Genomic DNA, 21,839 nt, shown 5'->3' with positions numbered 1-21,839 from the left:
ACATACTAATTTATTTATCCTCATAACAGTCCTCTGAGGTAGATTGTATTTGTTATCCCCATTTTGTAAGTAAGTACATCAAGGGACAGAGAGGTAACTATCTTTCCCAAAGCCATACAACTAGCAAATAGTGGATTCTGAATTAGAATCAAACACTTAGACAGATTGAGTACCTTAAAAAGTTGTCCAATACGTACAGATGGACCAAGGCAAAGCGAGTAAGTCTCCCAACTCATTCTAATTGCCTTCTTCCCTGCAGTCCAAATGCTTCAATTTGTGTTAGTTATAATATTTGGATAATCTTTTTAAAATTCAAGCAGTAATCTCTGAGATTAATTAAAATATAATAGAAGAAATGCTCTTGTGATCTCAACCAGAACTAGAGGGACATTGTGGGCTTTCTAGTTTGACCCTAAGGGAAAGAGATCCTTAGATTAAACTGACCAAATGATATCTTCAGTACAAATGGTTTACTTAGGTGGTTGACATAGGGATGTTGTGGTAACCCTTCTGTTGTTTTGCGGTTTAAGAGATACTATTTTGTGGTAGCATCTGTCTGCTTTACTGTTTCCTTTGGTATCTTAGGAAGAGTTTGAGAAGAATTAAACTGTAAACTAACTTTGAAATGAAAACATCTGATTGTTCACCTATACCTGAGGGATTATATAGTTGTCAGCACTGGGCACTGGGTAAGCCTCCTTAAGTAGATGTGCTTCTCATGTTCTGTGGCATTCCTCCCTTGCACAGCACCACTTTTGCATGCTAAACTTTCTTTGCAAGGCCGACCCCGGTGTCATTATATATAACTCTTCATCCTACCTTCTGCAGTTGTCTGAGGCCAGTAGTTCTTTAACTAGTCTGCTGAATATTAACACTAACTATACTCTTATACTTGAATCAAACTCTAGAAATAAAAGCGGTCTTATCCCAGTTCAAATAAAAAGCCAACTTCTAGGGCTTTATTTGGCTAAAAATGTCCTGGATTGTCCGTTTTTCCCAGGTAAGTGTGTTTAAATTGTTGGCACCTGCTGCTGTTAAGATAACCAAATCCGTGCGGGCTTACCCAGCAGAAATCTGCCAACATCCAGGCATCTTGTTCAGCAGCTTGTCTTGTTTGTTTTTATGGATACATGCTCTTGGCTGTGATTTTGTTTTGCATATTTATAATATTTTGTTAGAAAAATAGCTTCTAGTTTGTAAAATGAAGTTAAACATATCAGTATTATATGGTATTCTACAAAACATGAATTTCCTCATTGCAATTTTGTGAAGCTCTCTTGACCCTTGTAGGGAGATTTTTACTGAAGAGATGCTATGTGACATAAGCTTTGACATACAATGACAAAGGATAAAACCAAGTGATACGATTTGGATGTTTGTCCCCTCCAAATCTCATATTGAAATGTGACCTCCAGGCCAGGTACAGTGGCTCATGCCTGGAATACCCAACACTTGGGGAGTATAAGGTTGAAGGATTGCTTGAGGTCAGGAGTTTCAGATCAGCCTGGGCAACATAGCAAGACCCTGTCTCAAAAAAAAAAAAAAAAAAAAAGAAAAGAAAAGAAATGTTGGAAGTGGATCTGGGGCGGGTATTCAGTCATGGGAGCAGAGCCCTCATGAATGACACAGGGCCATCCCTTTAGTGATGAGTGAGTTCTCACTCAGTTCGTGTGAGATCTAGTTGTTTAAAAAAGCCGGATCCTCCCCACTTCTCTCTCTCTTGCTCCTGCTCTCTCCGTGTGAAGCACCTGCTGTCACTTTGTTTTCCATCATGATTGGAAGCCTCCTGAGGCTCTTACCAAAAACAGATGCTGGAGCCATGCTTATACAGCCTGCAGAACCGTGAGCCAATTAAACCTCCCTTATACATTACCCAGTCTCAGGTATTCCTTTATAACAACACCAAAACGGACTGACACACCAAGTTAGAGAAGCATTGGTAAACACTACTATTAATTTCAAAAATTAATAGCAGTTGCCCGGGCACAGTGGCTCACTCCTGTAATCCCAGCACTTTGGGAGGCCGAGGCAGTCAGATCATGAGGTCAGGAGTCTGAGGCCAGCCTGGACAACATGTTGAAACCCTGTCTCTACTAAAAATAGAAAAATTAGCTGGACGTGGTAGAAAAATAATCCGGACGTGGTGGCATATGCCTGTAATTGCAGCTATTCGGGAGGCTGAGGCAGGATAATCACTTGAACTCGGGAAGCAGAGGTTGCAGTGAACTGAGATCGCACCATTGCACTCCAGCCTGGGTGACAGAGCAAGCCTCTGTCTCAAAAAAAAAAAAAAAATTAATAGCAGTTATTACAGCAAGAATAACTGCCAACAGTAAATCATTATTGTGGGGGGAGTAGGGTAGTTTCACAACTGAAATCATTCAGTAAAAGGCTCAGTTCTCGCATGCTTTTTTGCTTGTTTGTTTCTTTCTTTTTATGGTTATCTCACTAAATATTCACTTAAAATAGACATCCTCCTCCATATTGCCTGCATAGCTTTGGCAGGACTTTGAGGCAGAAGGATTTGATAAGGCATACTGACCTTGAATGAAATTTGCATCTTCCACAGGCAGCCTGCCCAGTTTGTGAAGATTGAGCCTTCCAGGCGTGTTCTCTAATAATAGATTTAGGAAGCCCTAACAGGAGCAGAAGCATTTGGAGAGCCTCTCTTTCTGTAACCAACTCTCCCTGGAAGGCCTTACCTAACTCTTTTCTTCTGAATCTATTAAGAAAATAAAGGCACACCAAAGAAAAACATCTGATTTATCTACTTCATAATGTAAATTCTAAAAATTTGTTCAGAAATGTGCTACTGCTCATATATGAAGTGGCAGACCAAAATACATATTTAGAATTGTTTGCTTCTGCTCTTGACATATTCCTTTTTTATATCCTGTTTTCCTTGTGACTAAAAGCAGATGTTTTTAGAAGGCAGCTGGCTAGAATTAGGAATGCAGCCTGTAATTTAAGAAGTTACCTATTTAAAGGTTTTTGATTGGGCATAGAGAATTCAAGAAACTAATTGGACTGTCTTGTGTTATTAGAAATGTTTTATCATAGCTAGTATTTTTTTCACTTTTTTTTCATCAATCGTTCCATTCCCATAGTCTGTATATTTCCCTCATAGTAAAGTTTTTTGGACCATGTCTAATAATAAAAACAGAGAAAAGGGAACTTTTTAATGAATTTCTTTGTTCACATTTTGCTAACAGAGGAAAAACTTTGTTATAATGCCCAATTATTATTTTAAGGAGCAAAGGATGTCCTGTATGTAAAGGAATATTTATCCTTGGGGGCTCAAGGTATATATAGAAGAGTTGTTGTTTAGGTTTGCCAACTATAAAATGGTGTACTCTTCTGCCATTTGGTACAAGTTAGTAGATTTACTTTACTTTTTTTTTTTTTTTCTTTGAGACAGTCTTGTTCTGTCACCCAGACTGGAATACAGTGGTGTGGTCTTGGCTCACTGCTTGAACTCCTGGGTTCAAGCAATTCTCCTGCCTCAGCCTCCCAATTGGCTGGGACTACAGGCACACGCCACCATGCCCGGCTAATTTTTTTTTGTAATTTTACACAGGGTTTCAACATAACCATATTGATCAGGCTGGTCTCGAACTCCTGACCTCAGGTGATCCACCTGCCTCAGCCTCCCAGAGTGCTGGGATTACAGACATGAGCCACCGTGCCCAGCTGATTTAGTATACTTCTATTCATACCAGTCTTTATTTTTTATTAACAGCTTTATTATCATTCATATACTAGATGAACTGTATACAATGTACACCTATTTAAATGTACAATTCAATGAATTTCAGCATATTCACAGTTGTGAATCCATCATTACCACAGTTAATTTTAGAGTATTTTCATCACCCTAGAAAGAAGCCCTATACCCATTAGCAGTCACTTTCCATGTCTTTCCAAATTCCAAGTCATGGAACCACTAATCTACTTTCCTTCTGTGTAGACTATTCTGGCATTTCATATAAATGGAATCATGTAATATATGGTCTTTTGTGATTGGCTTCTTTCACCTGGCATAATGTTTTCAAGGTTCATTCCTGTGGTAGCATGCATCAAATACCTCATTTTTTAATTGAGAAATACTGCATTTTATGGATAATGCCACATTTTCTTTAATAATCAGTTGATAAACGTAGTTGTGTCCACTTTTTGGCTATTGTAAGTAGTGCTGCTGTGAACATTAATTACAAGTTTTTACGTGGCTATATATTTTCATTGCTCTTGGGCATAGGCCTGGGAATGAAATTACTAGGTCGTATGGTAACTTTAGGTTTAACTTTTTGAGAAACTGCCAAATTGTTTTCCAGGGCAGCTGTACCATGGTACATTTCCACCAGTAATGTATGAGAGTTCTAATTTCTCCACATACTCACTAACACTTGTTATTATCTGTCTTTTTGATTATAGTAATCTGAGTGGGCGTGACATGATAGATTATGATGGTTTTAATTTGCATATCTTCTTTGAAGAAATACATCTTTTTAGATCCTTTGCCCACTTTTTTAGTTGGGCTGTGTGTCTTGTTGAGTTCTAAGAGTTCTTTATGTATTCTACATGTAAGTACCTTGTCAGGTATATGACTTGACAAAATTGTCTTCCAGGCTCTTCTAGGTCCCTTGAATTTCCATATGAATTTTAAACTTTGTCAGTTTCTGCAAAAATGGCAGCTGGGATTTTGACAAGAATGGCAGTGAATCTTCAGGTCAATTTGGAGAGTATTACCATCCTAACAGTATTAAGTCTTCCAGTTCATGAGCATGGAATGTCTTTCCATTTATTTACGTCTTCTTTAATTTCTTTCAGTAATGTTTTGTACTTTTCTGATACAAGTTATGAGCTTCTTAAATGTTTCCATATGTTTATTTTTTATGTAACTGTAAATGGAATTGTTTTCTTAATTTGATTTTTTGATTTCTTATTGATAGTATATAGAAATACAATCAATTTTTATACATTGATCTTGTACCCTGCAATCTTTTTGAACTTCTTTATTGGTTTTAGTAATTTTTAGTTGATTCCTTATGATTTTCCTGTATACAAGATCATATCATCTGCAAAATGAGATCATTTCACTTCTTTTTTTCCTGTCTGAATGCCTTTAATTTTTTTCCCTCTTCAATAATTGTTCTGACTGGAATCTCCAGCAGTGTTTAATAGAGTGCCAAGAGCAGACACTCTTATCTTATTTTTAATGTTAAAGAGAAAGCATTCAGTCTTTCACTATTAAGTATGATATTAGCTGTGAGGTTTTTCATAGATGTTCTTTATCAGGTTAGGGAAATTTCCATCTATTCCTAGTTTCTTGAGTAGATTATATATACATAAACATATACATATACATATAAATATACATATATATACATATACATATACAGATATAATCTTAAACTTTTGGGGGGCCTTTCTAGGGATAGAAAATACAAGGAAACGTGAAAAACAAAGAACTACAACATCAGCATTAATTTTAGCCTGGCACAGAATATTGAAACAGAACCTTCAAAAAATAACAATGAGTCTGAGCACAGTACGAGGCATGGCTCACACCTGTAATCCCAGCACTTGTGGAGGCCAGGGTGGGAGGATTGTATCCACAAAAATGAAAGTTAAAAAATAAGCCTGGCTACATTTGAAGGAAAAATAAAATCTTTTAGGAACAAGCAAGTACTCAGAGATTTTATTACCACCAGGCCTGCTTTACAAGAACTTCTAAAAGAAGCATTAGACACAGAAAGGAACAACCAGTATGACCCTTTCTAAAAATACACCAAAAAGTAAAGAGCATTAACATAAAGAAGAATTTTTATTAACGAAAGGACAAAATAGCCAGTTAATATCAAATGGCAGCAACCCTAAATTTAAATCCACCAAATCTCCCAATCAAAAGATACAGACAAAATCTAATGGTATATCCAAAGATATACATAGACTCAAAATAAAGGGTTGGAAAAAAAAAACGTACCAACCAATGGAGAGCAAAAATAAATAAATAAAAAGCAGGAGTTGCAATTTTCACATTTGACAAAATAGATTTCAAAGCTACAAGGATACAAGGGTAAAAGGATTAATGTAATAATAAGAGATCTTAACACCCAGATACATAAGACCCATAATGAGATTTAGATTCAACGAGACAGAAAATTGATAACGATATCCGGGACTGGAACTAAGATCCAGAACAAATAAACTCAATAGAGCTCTCCATTTTAAACACACAAAATATACATTATCCACAAAATCTAACGATATATCTAAAGATATACAAAGACTCAAAACAAGGGGATGGAAAAAAACTCACCAACCAAATGGAGAGCAAAAATAAATAAATAAAAAGCAGGAGTTGCAATTCTCACACTTAATAAAATAGATTTCAAAGCTACAAGGATGCAAGGGTAAAAGGATTAATGTAACAATAAGAGATCTTAACACCCAGATACATAAGACACATAATGAGATTTAGATTCAACGAGACAACAAATTGATAACGATATCCAGGACTTGAACTCAGAGCCAGAACAAATAAACACAATAGAGGTCTCCATTTTAAACACATAAAATATGCATTAACCACTTTAAACACTCAAAATATTGATCGGCCATTATTGAAACCCATTTTAGGAATGAAGTAATATTCCTTTTTCCCTCTTTTTCTTTTTTTCCCCTTCTTCTTCTCTTTTTCCTTCTAAAAAAAAAAAAATTAGCCTGGCATGGTGGTGCATGCCTCTTGTCCCAGTTTCTCAGGAGACTGAGTAAGGAGGATTGCTTCAGCCCAGGGGTTTGAGGAGGCAAGGAGCTGTAATTGTACCACTGCACTCCAGCCTAGGCGACAGAATGAGACCCTGTTTCTAAAAAATAACAGTAATAATGTCAATGATGATGTTAGAGTGAGGGGTGGACTTAAACTGTTTAACTCTGTCCGAAGGAATATATCTCTAGGTTTAAAAATCATTTTCATAGCATCTTGTGGGCTTCCCCTAATCTTGAGCAGAAACACTTGACCTGATTGCTCGACTTTCCACCTGGCGGTGGAGGTAGTGCTGCTGCTTGCAAAGCAGATCCTCACTTTCATTGCACTGTATCAGCATTTCTTTACAAGCCTTATTTAGGCCACATCACATTACAGTGAATTCCAAACTACGGACCAAATTGTTGGGTGGAATATTACCGTTAGGTTTCCTTTTACAGTTTCCCCTTTACAAAATGTATCAAAATATACCTTTATTTTTAAGAATGTAAAATCTTGAATACAAGGGAATTTCAGATTGAAGGAGTGTAGCACCCAGTTAACATATGGGAGTTCTAAGCATGGAATCCTCAAGCATAGGAGAAATGATTTTCATTTGTGAAAAGGCAGAAAATAAAAGATTTCTGAGTTTAGGATGCCCACTCTGATAAATTCATTCTCCTCCTCATTCTTGACCAAAAATCAACATTTGGGTATAATTTTTTTTCATGAAAATCTTTCCCGTTTTTTAATAAAACATTTGGGTTCCTGTTACAGAAATTTACTGTAAATCACTTTCAGAAGGCTATTTACTGCTCAACAGAAGAGACTGTTAAAATTAAGTGATATTGAACTTTAAATGGAAATATTCAATTTACTAAGCATTAAAACCTTTTGATTTTGTAGCCAAACCATTATGTACACATCTCTTTTTCAAAAATATTCTATATTTTGAAAGAGAAGCTATGCTGTAAAAAAGAGAATAGGCCACTTTAAAATAGAGCTGCCTGCATCCGGCACAAAAACCTGTTGGTGCTGCTGTTAAGGAAATCAGCAGTATACAGACCAAATTATTGGTTGCAAACTGTATAAACAATGCGATTTCTCAATTGGAAAAGGCAATTTAAGTCCTAGAAGTTGGCTGCCAAGGAAACTACTGCTTGGAAAAAGCCTAACAAAATTTTTACATGAACTAGCATGATATCTTGCGACGTTTTCCACTCTTTTTCTTTTTTTTTTTTTTTTTTTTTTTTTTTGTGAGACAGGGTCTCACTCTGTCACCTAGGCTGGAGTGCAGTGGCATGATCACAACTCACTGAAGCCTCGACCTCCTGAGCTCAGGGAGTCCTCCCATGTCAGCCTCCTGGATAGCTGGGACTACAGGTGCATGTCACCATTCCCGGCTAATTTTTTGGTTTTGTTTTTTTGTAGAGACGGGGATTCACCATGTTGCCCAGGCTGATCTTTTTCTGTGAAAAGGGGGCACAAGTAGGAGGATAGCAAGAAACTTGGAAAGGCATCTCTGTTGTAAGGAGGAGAAGACTAGATTATTCTCTTTAGTTCCCCCAATTTTTTATTTAAAATTTTTTAAACATTCCCAAAAAGGTTAAGGAAGACTACAATCTGTATATACCCTTCATTCAAATGTACCAGTTTTTAACCTTTTGCTACGTTTACTTTCTCTTACACATGTCCTACACTCTCTCACATACACTCACATAGAAAGTAAATAAAAAAGACAGCATTTCATCCCTAAATGCTTTAGTATGTATTTCCCAAGAAGACATTTTCTGGCTTGGCACAGTGGCTTGTGCCTGTAATCCCACCACTTTGGGAGGCCAAGGAGGACAGATGCACTTGAGGCCAGGAGTTCGAGACCAACCTGGCCAAGATGCCAAAACCCTATCTCTACTAAAAATACAAAAATTAGCCGGGTGTAGTGGCACATGCCTGTAATCCCACTTGGGTGGCTGAGGCACGAGAATCGTTTGAACCTGGGAGGCAGAGGTTGCAGTGAGCCAAGATGGCGCCACTGCACTCCAGCCTGGGTGACAGAGCGAGACTCTATCTCAAAAAAAAAAAAAAGGCTGTGTTCTTCTAACCATAGTACTATTATCACACCCAAGGAGTTTTTAATTGATGTAGTATTATCGAATATATAATCTATATTTATATTTTCCCCAATTGTTCCAATAATGGTTGTTAGCCTTTAAAAAAAAAATCTAGGATCCAGCCAAGGTTTGTTCACTTCAATTTAATTGCCATAAGAGTAGCCTACCCTTCCTCTGCCTTCTTTTGACTTGCCTGTCACTGATATTTTTTAAAAGACCAAGCCATGGCCGAGCACGGTGTCTCATGCCTATAATCCCAGCTCTTTGGGAGGCCAAGGAAGGTGGATTGCTTGAGCCTAGGAGTTCGAGACCAGCCTGAACAACATGATGAAACTCTTTCTCTACAAAAAAATATAGCTGGGCATGGTGGCATACGCCTGTAATCCCAGCTACTCGGGAAACTGAGGTGGGAGAATGAATGGCTTGAGCCCTGCCTGCAGTGAACCAAGATGAGCCCACTGCATTCCAGCCTGGGCACCAGGGTCAAACCCTGTCTCAGGAAAAAAAGAAAAAAAAAAAAAAAACAGGCCAGTTTTCTTGTAGAATGTCTTATAGTCCAGACTTACCTGATTTTTCCTTATGGTTGCCTTCTGGTTTATTTGACAGGAAAACTAGCAAAGCAGATGTAGCTTTTGTATTTCATCACATCCAAAGGCACATAATATCAATTGGTCTAACTATTAATATTGCTCAGTTAATCACTGAGTATTGATAAGGTGATATTCACCATATTTTTCCATTGCAAAGGTATCTTTTTTCTTTGTTATTTAAGGAAAATGATGGGGGGTGGCAAGTGACATTGGTGCAAAAAAAGGTGAAAAATGGCATGGGAGAAGGAGGTGATACTTTGAGACGATGTGTCTATCATTCTTAAACAACCTTCTTTATAATGGTTTTATCATCCATGATCTTTGCCTGACTCAACTGGTGGCAACAAAATAGTTATTGCCTAATTTTGCCCTTTCTTCTACTTGTATTAGCTGGCTTTCTTCTATTTAAAAAAAGAGCTTTCCTCACTTCACTTTTTTTTTATTAAGTATTACCGTGGACTCTGGGATTATCTTTTTATTCAATATGCTGTAATCCATTATCATTATTCTTTTTCATGTTCATCTTTTTTCTTTGTTATTTAGGGAAAACTTTGACTTAGGTGGAAGCTTCAGGCCAGCTTCTCTATAATTTTGACATGTGTCCATCATTCTTTGAGCAATTATTACCCTACACATTTTTTGCCCTAAATCAGCCATTTCTTCAGAGTCCTGATTCCTTTTAGGAAGACAAACCAAGATCTGGACAGTGTGTTCCTTGTTTCTACTTCATTGGACAAGCTAGGTTTCATATACACACACATACACACACACACACACGCACTCATAGATGTATATATATATGCACTTATCTGTATGCACTCACAATACATATATATATGTATGTATGTGAGTGCATACAGATACCGCCAGTTAAAATCCGGTACCACGGGGTTCTTCTGTAACTTTTCCATGTTTTTTATCTCCCTCTGCTACATTGACAACTCTGGTTCCCACCATCAGTATATGTACTCACTTGCTCTGTACTATAGTACAGCAGTCCCCAGCCTTTTTGGCATCAGAAGCTAGTTTCATGGAAGATAGTTTTGCCATGGACCCAGGGAGGCAGGATGATTTTCAAGGTGCAACTGTTCCACCTCAGATCATCAGGCATTGGTTAGATTCTCATAAGGAACGTACAACCTAGGTGCTTTGCATCCACAGCTGCTCCCCTCCTGCTACATACCCTTCCACTAGTACATACAAAACATACTACACCTCCTGGAGTACATACTGTTAAAACGCGCCCTCTGAATGAAAAGCCCCCAAACAGGCTTTGTGTGAGCAACATGGCTGTTTATTCACCTGGGTGCAGTCAGGCTGAGTCTGAAGAGAGTCAGTGGAGGGTTGGTTTTATAGGTTTGAGGTAAGCAATGGAAAGTTACAGAAGTTACAGTTTAGGGAGGTTTTTGTAAGCTGGGAAAGGGTCTTATGTTTGCAAGTAGGATGGGGTTGTAGGGTCTGGAGTCATAAGGTTGACCAAGGTCGGTTACAAAGTCCAATGGCTTTATCAGTTGAGGCCAGAATAAGAAACAACAGAAGAATGTCTTAGGTTAGTTAGGTGCTACATGGGTTGATCTTTCTTCTGCGTTTCATGGTCTTCCAGTGAATTCAGGTTTTCTAATTCCGGAAGGCCCTCTAGAGGTGTACATGCAGGTCACGGGGATCACCGGAGCATCCATGGTGCCGTCAGTCAGCCTGAAAGACCTTACACATATAAAATAGTTTTAGAATTACATCAGTTTTGGGATTTCTTTGCACTTCATTTTGTCCTTAGAATATATCTCAGTAAGGGTATATGGACAGATTACTATATTCAGAAGTTATTTTCTATTTTCTGTGTGTTTATCAATTTGATACACAACTAGGTTCATTTGTTTTTATTTGACTCTATTTTTGAGGTGTACTTCTTTTTCTGTTTTTAAATTTATTTATTTTTAAGACGGGGTTTTACCATGTTGGTCAGGCTGGTCTTGAACTCCCGACCTCAGGTGATCCACCTGCTTTGGCCTCCAAAGTGCTTGGATTACAGGCGTGAGCCACCACGCCCAGCCCTGTTTTTAAATTTAACTTTGTGTAAAACATTTACGTGGTTCAAATGTCAAAACTATATATAAAAAAATATTCTTAGGAAGTCTATCTTTTTCCCTTTCATCCATCTCCAGTAGGTAACTATCTTCATGAGTTTCTGGTTTTTTTCTTTTTCTTTTTTGCAAAAAATAAATAAATAGATATTTGCATATGACAGGTACCCTACACAGACTTTTTCTGCCATTGTGGCATAAAAGCAGCCACAGACAGTTTGCAAACAAATGAGCTTGCATTATTTGCAAAGACAGAAGTTGGGCCAGATTTGGCCTGCAGGAGTTGTTTGCTGCTGACTGTAAGATGTAGATATATTCTCATACAAAAGCATGTATATAGTGTACTCTCAAAAAAAAAAGTGATACTAACGTATATAGTAAGGCAAACTTTTTTCAAGACCATTGTGATAGGTAGAGGGGTTGTGGCAATGGGATTTTGCAATGGAGTAGAGAAATTGAGTTTAACTCCAAACACAGCATGGGCAAGTGGGAATTTGCAGCCAAGGAGCAGGTTGGAGGGTCAGTGGATGGAAAATTTCTAAGAGGAAACATGAAGGGTTCAGGGGGGTTCTGACTAAATCAACCTAACATGATTCTTTAAAAAAAAAAAAAGACGGGGTTTCATCATGTTGGTCAGGCCGGTCTTGAACTCACAACCTCGGGTGATCCACCCACCTTGGTCTCCAAAGTGCTTGGATTACAGGCGCTAGCCACCATGCCCCCAACATGATTCTTAGTGAAGATATGCCAGGGTAATCCAACATCACCAGGGATGGTGGAGGATCAGGAACCTGACCAGATACGCAGGTGATCAGATTGGGGGATTCTTACTGAACTGAATTAGCAAGATTCTTTGTTAAAACTTGATTTTACAAGTAACTGTACAGATGGGCCTAGGAGAAGGTTCAGGAGCATAAGTCTTTGCCATATATTAGTTGGTACCTTGCTTTTGTTTCCCTAACAAGTATATCCTGGAAATTACTGCCTCTTCCTCTTAGTTCCTAAATAGCATCACCCCTCCACCCCTTTAAGAATTTCTTTAGAGACAGGGTCTTACTCTGTTCCCCAGGCTGGAGTGCAATGGTGTGATCATAGTTTACTGCAGCTTCAAGTAGCTAGGACCACAGATATCTGGCTCTTTTTTTTTTTTTTTTTTTAAGAGATTGGAACTCCTGGCCTTAAGCCGTCCTCCCACCTCAGCCTCCCAAAGTACTGGGATTATAGGTGTGAGCCACCACACTGAGCCCTTCCCCCTCTTTTTATGGGTGAAGAATATTCCATTATATAGATATATCCTAGTATATGTAACTGGGACCCTATAGATGAACATTTAGGTTGTTATCAGCATTTTACTAACATAAATAATACTGCAGTTAATAATCTTATGATTTTTTTATATGTGCAACCTATTATCTTATAAAAGTAACACTTTATCAAATTTAGAAAAACAATCCTGAAATGTATGGAGTTAAAACTGAAACTGTTGCATTATAGTCCTCCTCTCCCCCAAATTGCTAACAGTTGATCTGTGTGCTTCAGACCTTTCTTCTGTTGCAATTGGTGGTAGTTTTATTTTGTCATCCCATACTTAATTCTCGGGCTAATGTATTTTATAAAAATGTGATCATGCTACACGCATTATGACTTGATCTTTTTATTTTATATGGTTTTAAATACCCATCTATTGAGTTTCCTCATTCTTTTTTCTTCTTTAAAAAAATAAACTCAGCTTATTTTCCCAAGTCAACCTTATTCTTCTGATAGTTTGTAATATGAATGTACCATAATTAGCCATTTCTCATTTGATATTTAGACTGTTTTCAGTTTTTCAGTATGATAGACAACTACAGTTAATATCCTGGAACATGTCTTTGCATATGTACTAGTATTTCTCTAGAATAGATTCCAGAAGGTGAAATGGTTAAGTCATTGTCATTGATTTACACTTGTGCAATGTCTTCCTCACACCCTTGCCAATACCCAGTATTAGCAGTGTTTTTAACATTTGCCAATCTGTACATAGGCAACAATCTTGCATGTTCGCATGTACCCCAAAACTTAAAATGCAATAAAATATATTTTTTTAAAAATGTGCCAATCTGATGGATAAAAAAAGGATGTCACCTGATTGTTGTAATTTAGTATTTTTCTGTGTGCTACTGAGATTGTTAGTTCAGGTTTATTGGCCACTTTCTTTTTTTTTTTTTAATGGTGCTTTTATTTACAAATATACTCATATCTGAACTTTGGCTGCTCAAACACCGGGATTAAATAGATTTGTGTAAATCTTTTGAAGAATCCTGAATGTATGTAGTCTTCCCATTTTCCTTCCAAAAGCAGTCTTTCGACTTTCCTTCCAAAATCAAATTGATTCAGATAAGAAAGTATCCTTCATTTCCTAACTTGCCATCCAAATTCTGGCTGTCCAAAATCAGGAACTAAAAAAATTCAGATCAAGAGGGATACTTATATTCTCATATGAATCTTTTGCTATATCCATTACCGATTCTCTCTTCTGGTGTATTTTTTATCTTGTTTATGTAAGTTTTATAAAATAAAAAGTTGTACATTTTTATGTTGAATATCTGTTGATGCTTGTCTCTATAAATTATAGGATTTTGCTTCACTTAGATTGTCTTTTACCACCTAAAATTTTTAAAAATCTATTTTAGCCATATATGGTAATTTTTAGATACATGAATTTATTTTTATGCATAATCAGTTTTGTCAATGTTTTTAATAATTCATACTTTGCATTAATCTTAAATATATCCTTTATCATAAATCAAATTCTTACATATATAAGGGTCTGTACCAGGATGTGTTCCTGCAGCAGTGCCATATTGTTTTAATGAATATTTCGATATCTAGATGGGAAATTTCCTTGTTCTCTTTCATATATTTATTTATTATTAATTCTTCCAGATACATTTTATTTTCATCTCCCCCACCCCCACCCCTACCCCCAGGTACATTTTAGAGGGGGAAAAAAAAAAAACCCTGACTTGTTCATTTATGCTTCTTCCAGCAGTGCATGAGAATGTGTGTAGGTCTAGGAAAGACTGGCTAGGAGTCTGGAAGCAAGGTTAAGACTTGGATAAACTAGAACAACTGAAGATAAGTAATCGGCCCCAACCTGAGAGAAATCCAATAGGTTTGCAACACTTTTGAGTGTGTTACCTAAGTGTTTGTTTAGTCAGCTCTTATTTACCTTCTTCTAGGTTTAACCCCCTCCAGTTCACCTTTTTAACCCCTTTCACAGTCATTTCCTGTAATTTCTTATCATATTTCCTATATACATCCTCTTCCCTCTTCCTGGCATTTCTGTCCATCCCTGTGGGCCCCATGGCCCAGTTTTCTACCTTGGGAGATCTGACTTGTTCCTAAAGACTCAGTTCAGATATTCCCTTTTCTGGGAGGTGTTTATACCTGCTAATGCTAAGAAGTAAGAATGTTGTTCTAACCTTTGTGCATTATTTATTTCAGCATTTTTACTATTATCAAACTTTTGGCTCAATCAGGACACATGATACATGATAAATGTTTGTTGAAAAAGAATATCTCTGCCTTCAGGGAGCTCACCAGAGAATAAAAAAAAGGCTTATGATAAAAGAAAAATAGATATGAAAGCAGACTCTGTGTGTGTGTGTGTGTGTGTGTGTGTGTGTGTGTGTCAATAACAGGAGAGCGCTTATGTAACTTTTCCCCCCTCCAAACTGATTAAGCTTTTGATTGTATTGCTTGCCCTATAAGCCTTAGATAATGTGCTTATACTCAAATTGTGACAATCATTTTGACCCAGGAAGGCATTCCAGATGGGGTGTGATACAGGCAAAGGTACAGGGATAGCACCAACTGGATCATTATCGTGGGAGTTTCAGAGTGAAGGATTTGGGAGTAGTCACTTCTGTAATGTGGAGTTGAGTTGTAAATGAACAGGTATTCTGAACCTTTTCTTTTTTTCTTAGTATTGGATGAACGAATATACCTCATCCATTGGAATTGGAGTTTTTCATTCAGGAATTGAAGTATATGGCAGAGGTATGTGTACACACAGTCTAAATATACTTTCTGAAGATTTTCTACTTGAAAGGAGTTGCAAAATCATAACTATAGTGCTTTCTCTTTTTTTAACCACTTCCATATGTTATTATAGAAAGTAGAAGAAAATCTCCCCATATTCATTTATACTGCGATTTGGAAAAATGCCCAAAGTAGAATGTATTTGGGGAGAAAGTACTCAAAATACAAGAGTATACATTCACTTCATTCACTTTCTTTTATTCTAAATACTATGTTTTTAAAAATATTTTCCTTTTGTGATTGTCATACAATGACAATTTGTTTTGCCCTCATATATATTGGAGCTCCTAAGAAACCTTGCACTTCGAAAATAGCATGATAAAAATAATAATTTTGGTTGGAAAGGTTGGTGCTAGAGAGTGTCAGATTCAAAATACCAGTTTCCTGAGGGAATTTCAGTAGTAAATTTGGTTTGTAGACCTATAGGTCTATAAAGTATGTAAGTTTATAAAGTCTGAAAACATTGCTGAGCAAATCCTGCCATTGATTACACCTAATCGTGCCCTTTGTCATTAACTCAGCCCTCTTCATTCTCTTTATTGTCCTTTATTAGGATAAACATGTCAGGAGTCCCTCAAACCAAGCAGCTGTGTTTTCAACAGTTTTTTTCCCTCTGTTCTAATGCCTACTCTTGATGCAAAATAATCTACTCCTGATCAAGTTGTAACTAACAGTAATGGTCTGCATAAGACAGATCACATTGCTGATTTCATTTAATCTATTATTTTGAATCATAAACTCACCCTATAGCAGAAATGCCATTGTTCACTTCAGCTAGGCAGTCTTTGTGACCTCTTAGAATATATTATTGCAGTTTACTCAGGGTTACCTCTGGACACTGTATGCCACTTTTAGCCAATAGAAAGAAAAGACATTTACTTAAATGTGTCAGTATGGTGGTTATACTGTCTCTTTTTTATATTCCATTTTACCTGCTTCCAGGTGCAGTTCAGCATATTAAATGTGGGCTATAAAAACATTTGCCATTTAAGCTCTATTTTACGTCTACCAAATAATCCCAAGAAACACTGAGGGGCTCCCGCTGAAAGTTTCACGATTGGGAGGTATTGCTATGGGTGGGATCATACTCTATGGGGTTACTCGTTTGGTTGATTTAGCTTTTGCCAAACTTGCATGTATATTTCTTGAATTTGTATCATGGCCATTTTTGAAGTGCCATCAGATTTTGAACCATGACCTGACCATGCTGTGTTAGTTAAAGGCATGTGCCATCGTCTCCATTTTCCAGCTGAGGAACCTGAGGCCTGAACCTGCTGAAAGTCATGCTAATAATTAACTAGGACTTGAACCCAAATGTTCTTCTATGCTAGTTCATTGCTCTATTGTCTGCCTAATCATTGCTTCCCTTCATAAAATGATTTAGTAATAATTAGAAACATGTTTCAAAACCTCTTCATGTAAATTTAGCAAAGCTGGAGTCAAACATTAATATATTCCTGAAAATTAGTGATTGCTTTTTAAATAAATGGGTGACTTTGCTTACTATAATTGAGAAAGAATCCAAATATAATCTTACCCTGTCCAACCTAATTATCTACAATATTTTGTAAAATTTTGTCATTAAAAAACTTTAAAAATTATATTTCAAAATAACCTCTTTATTTCTCAAACTACATTGTTGCTTTTTTCAGACAGGTCTGTTATTAAAAGTAAACGTAGTATTTGTCTGTTCTTTCCCATGCTTTGTTCCAAGACCTTTTAAGGTTATATTTTTAAAGTGATGAGGTTGATTTAAACATGTGTTTGGAATTCTTTATCCAAGTGTGATATCAGAAAATTATAGGAACTTTTGGTCTAAAATTATTCTCCATTTTGTTCTCCAGAGTTTGTATCTGATGATTTGGATATACAGTCAAAATAGTTTCTCCTAGCTAAAAGACTTGCTGTGGAGAATGTGGATGGGAGGGTGGATAGGTATGTGTGTTAATTTAGCAGTTTATTTTTTTTTCCTAAATGAGGAGAATTGAGTAGTGTTTTAGGTTTGGTAATGTTCCTTCCTACTCAAAGGTAAACCAAGAGTCTTTATCCCAGAAAATGTTACTAGATAGTTTCTCCAGTAAGGTATGCATTTGAAATGAGATCACTGTAATTTAGACAGCTGCAAAACACTGAACTGACCACCTCCCTAGATTGGCACGGTATAGATACGCTGCTAGAACTGTATGTACCTTTGCACGTTTGCCATTATTAGAAAGGTAAATATGGCAGTCAGAAATACTTTTGAGTGCCTTTGAGTGCCTTGTTAATTTGAGTTTTGGGTCTTTTGTGACAACTGTTTATACAAATAGTAGCTAAGTGAAATATTTATGAAAGCATTTTGTAAACTGAAAAATATTTTGATGGTATCACTGTTACCCTCAGTTATTACCGCTAATTCAGCATTCTGGTTAAATTTTATGTGAGAAATGCTAAAAATTATGAGTTTTCTCTTTTCAGAATTTGCTTATGGTGGCCATCCTTACCCCTTTTCTGGAATATTTGAAATTTCCCCAGGAAATGCTTCTGAACTAGGAGAAACATTTAAATTTAAGTAAGTAGGGAGGATAATTTTTATTACACTTACTGTCTAGGTGCCATAGCTTATTTTCAGGTGTACAGAATTCATTCTATAAATCAAAACAAACCCAAGAAGTTAAGAGTCTCTTTAACTTTGTTTTAATTGCTGACATTTTATATAACTCAGGTTTGCCTTAGGAAACTCATTTTTTTTTTTTTTTTTTTTTGAGATGAAGTCTTGCTCTGTTTCCCAGGCATGCAGTGGCATGATCTCAGCTGGCTGCAGCCTTTGCCTCCCAGGTTCAAGCGATTCTCTTGCCTCAGCCTCCCAAGTAGCTTGGATTACAGGCATGTGCCACAATGCCTGGCTAATTTTTGTATTTTTAGTAGAGACAGAATTTCACCATGTTGGCCAGGCTGGTCTTGAACTCCTGACCTCAGGTGATCTGCCTGCCTGGGCCTCCCAAATTGCTGGCATTACAGGTGTAAGCCACTGTGCCCAGCCCAGGAAAATTCCTTTCTAATGATTCCTTCCCCTCAGTCTCCTGTTTGAAAGAAGAAAAGGTTTTATTGTTACCTACCTACCTAGCACATTAAAAATGTCTTTATTGTCCCAATGAAAGGGATACTTTAGCCTCGAATCCATTGTTAAGGTACATTGTATTACATGTAATGATAAACCTAAAAGATAAGGATATAAGTGTTCACTGGAGTCTTAGGAATAATAAAAAGCAGTGATACTATAAATGTTAATAATCATTCCTTAATTGCAGTTTGTATTTAAAGTGATATTTTGAATATTAGTTTCAAGGAGCTTTAAACTTCTGGGCCTATAATAGATGGCTTGCCAAGTGAAAAACAGTGAAATGAGGGTATAACATTCAACTTCAGTAGAGAGGTACACAGGAAGCCCTCTAAGTTCATAGTTCTCTGAGCCTATCACTGAATTGAAAGATGTACGCATATAAGTGCCATGATACCACCCTGAATCTACTCCTTTGGGTGCTCTTTTGGCAAGACTACTTGATACAAGGATTTTCTAAGTATTTTCAGCTTTCTTGGGTGCTTAAGTTTTATCTGACTAAAATTCCGCTTTCTCTTGAATAATGTCTGTCGCTTTTCCAATGTAGTAGTTTGGGGGTCATTCTTTTTATTTTTGTTTATCTTGAGATGGAGTCTCACTCTGTCATGCTGGCTGGAGTGCAATGGTGTGATCTTGGCTCACTGCAACCTCTGCCTCCTGGGTTCAAGCAATTCTCCTGCCTCAGCCTCCTGAGTAGCTGGGATTACAGGCATCTGTCGTCATGCCTGGCTAATTTTTGTAGAGATGGGGTTTTACCATGTTAGCCAGGCTGGTCTCGAACACCTGACCTCAGGTGATCCGCCCGCCTCGGCCTCCCAAAGTGCTGGAATTACAGGTGTGAGCCGCCACACCCTGCCAGACTCCTTCTTTTTAAAAAACGTTTAGTCAGTTTGTCTCATGGAGCACAGTGACAGATCAACTCAAAAGTTTGTTTCTACATGAGATCATGGCCAGTCCTTTAATAGCAAGTAAAATTATGCAGGAATATTTGCAGCATGAATCCAGTTCTCTAATAATATAGGAGTAATACAATATTGTGAAAATAATTACATTTTACATAATGACATATTGTTTCATAAAGAAAATGACTTATGCTTCTGTGGTATTCCTAGTGTTCTTAAGAGTATTGCAGAAAAGTAGAAACTAAAATAATTGAGACTTTCAAAGTATCTTGTTTCATTTTTGTTCTTACTATATTAACCCTGAGTTGTTATGTCAATTATAATATTCCTGGAAATTCCTGGAAATAAGCAAGTATTTAAACAGTCTTTTTGTAAATATTTGACACAACTATGTCCTTATTTTTCTTCCTTTTTTTTTTTCCTCTTTGTTCTTTAAGAGAAGCTGTCGTTTTAGGGAGCACGGACTTCCTAGAGGATGATATAGAAAAAATTGTAGAAGAACTGGGCAAAGAATACAAAGGCAATGCTTATCATTTAATGCATAAAAACTGCAATCATTTCTCTTCAGCTTTATCAGAGGTAAACTACGTTTCATCCTAAAATTTCTTCAAATAAATATTTGCTATCTCATTATTGTTGATTTCCCACACTATATTTGATCTTAATTCATTTTTCTGATTTTTTTGTGTTGTATGAAATATGGCATTGTGTTTCCATCTCTTGTATGAATGACCTTTCCAGAGTTGGTAAGTTGAGAGTCTGCACAGTTTTAAATGGTAATTCTATTCATTACTTTGCAGTGAATAGCGAGTGAGTACAAATAATGGTCCCTTTTATTCTAATTTATTTTATTACAACCTGAAACTTTAAGAAAATAAATGCTTAGAGACTTCTGCTTCTTAGCCACAAAGGTTTCTCGTTTGCTGAATTTTAGTTCTCAACCTGAATTTTTTTTCTGGCTCTTATTCATAAGTAATTCATCTCTTCCATCTTGAAATTTTATTCTGCTAACATATCACATAGGCACTTACTTGCCTTCTCAATTCTTGAATCCCAAGCAGGAGATCAAAATTAAAGAACCATAAAAAGAAAATGGAGGAAAGATGTTAAGAAGATTGTAAAATAAGGTCTAGAGAATTAAATAGCTCTTGAAACAGCTTCCCAGCTTTCTGATTCTTAGCAGATGGTGGCAGTGGCAGCATCTAGGTACCACAGAAATTGTGAAGGGTGTAAAGGAGAAAACGAGCTGCTATTTCAGTGACCTCCTCTGCAGAATTGCTTAGTTCTTGGCCCTTTTTACTTCCCTCATGGCTTCTACAATACAGTTTCAAACAAGACTCTCACAGTCTGCTATCATGCTACTCAAAGTGTATTTCGTGGACCAGCCGCATTAGCATCTCCAAGATATGTGTTGTTTCTGCCCCACCAGAGATATACTGAATGCACATCTTCATTTTAACAAGATCCCGGATGACTCCTATCAACATAAAAAGTTGAGAAACACCTCTAGTCTAGTGGATGCGTTGTACCATAAAAGCGACCTAGTCCATTTTCAGGCAAGGGGGAAGGTAGGTCTGAGCTTTCTTGATCCCAGACATTGCATTTGTATAGAATGCATTCAAAGATCCATTGAGTGCTAAAATTGGTAGAGAAATAGACAGCATCCTAATCCACTCTTAATTTTCAGACGAGGAAACAGACCCCAACTGGGAAAATAACTTATCAAAGATTATCATGGAGAATTCAGTTTAGACCTGACTTTTTTTTTTTTTTTTTTAAGATGGAGTTTCGTCTCTTGTTACCCAGGCTGGAGTGCAGTGGCACGATCTCGACTCACCGCAGCCTCCGCCTCCTGGGTTCAGGCAATTAATTCTCCTGCCTCAGCCTCCTGAGTAGCTGAGATTACAGGCATGCGCCACCGTGCCCAGCTAATTTTTGTATTTTCAGTAGAGACGGGGTTTCACCAAGTTGACCAGGATGGTCTTGATCTCTTGATCTCGTGATCCACCTGCCTTGGCCTCCCAGAGTGCTGGGATTACAGGTGTGAGCCGCCGCGCCCGGCCTGGACCTGACTTCTTAATAGTACTTATTGTACTATTTTATCATTACTCCTCCGGTACTAATTTATTCTGTCCTTCAAAAACATCAATAGCTTTATTTAGCATCTATACCACCATGTCAGCCCTGGTCTAACCACAAGCCATTCTGCGTTTGGGGCCCAAAGAGC

General features: G+C 37.2%; 1 protein-coding gene and 1 long non-coding RNA gene across 3 annotated transcripts in view; one reads left to right on the top strand and one right to left on the bottom strand.

Annotated features, from left to right (window-relative positions):
* Positions 1 to 21,839, top strand: part of DESI2 (desumoylating isopeptidase 2) — a 54,638-nt gene that overhangs the window by 16,055 nt on the left and 16,744 nt on the right. For both annotated transcript variants that reach the window (XM_002760855.6, XM_035281356.3), the window contains exons 2-4: positions 15,496 to 15,568; positions 18,068 to 18,161; positions 20,050 to 20,191. In XM_002760855.6, the coding sequence (XP_002760901.1) occupies positions 15,496 to 15,568; positions 18,068 to 18,161; positions 20,050 to 20,191 (309 nt within the window). The remainder of the gene's footprint in view (positions 1 to 15,495; positions 15,569 to 18,067; positions 18,162 to 20,049; positions 20,192 to 21,839) is intronic.
* The window catches only part of LOC144580432 (uncharacterized), a 48,319-nt gene continuing 37,198 nt past the window's right edge, over positions 10,719 to 21,839 (bottom strand). Inside the window, exon 2 of the long non-coding RNA XR_013529945.1 lies at positions 10,719 to 11,150. This is a non-coding gene — a long non-coding RNA (uncharacterized LOC144580432). The remainder of the gene's footprint in view (positions 11,151 to 21,839) is intronic.

Source organism: Callithrix jacchus, chromosome 19, assembly GCF_049354715.1.
Source record: "Callithrix jacchus isolate 240 chromosome 19, calJac240_pri, whole genome shotgun sequence".
In the NCBI taxonomy this organism is placed as follows: domain Eukaryota; kingdom Metazoa; phylum Chordata; class Mammalia; order Primates; family Cebidae; genus Callithrix; species Callithrix jacchus.
This window is presented reverse-complemented; position numbering and strand designations above follow the sequence as displayed.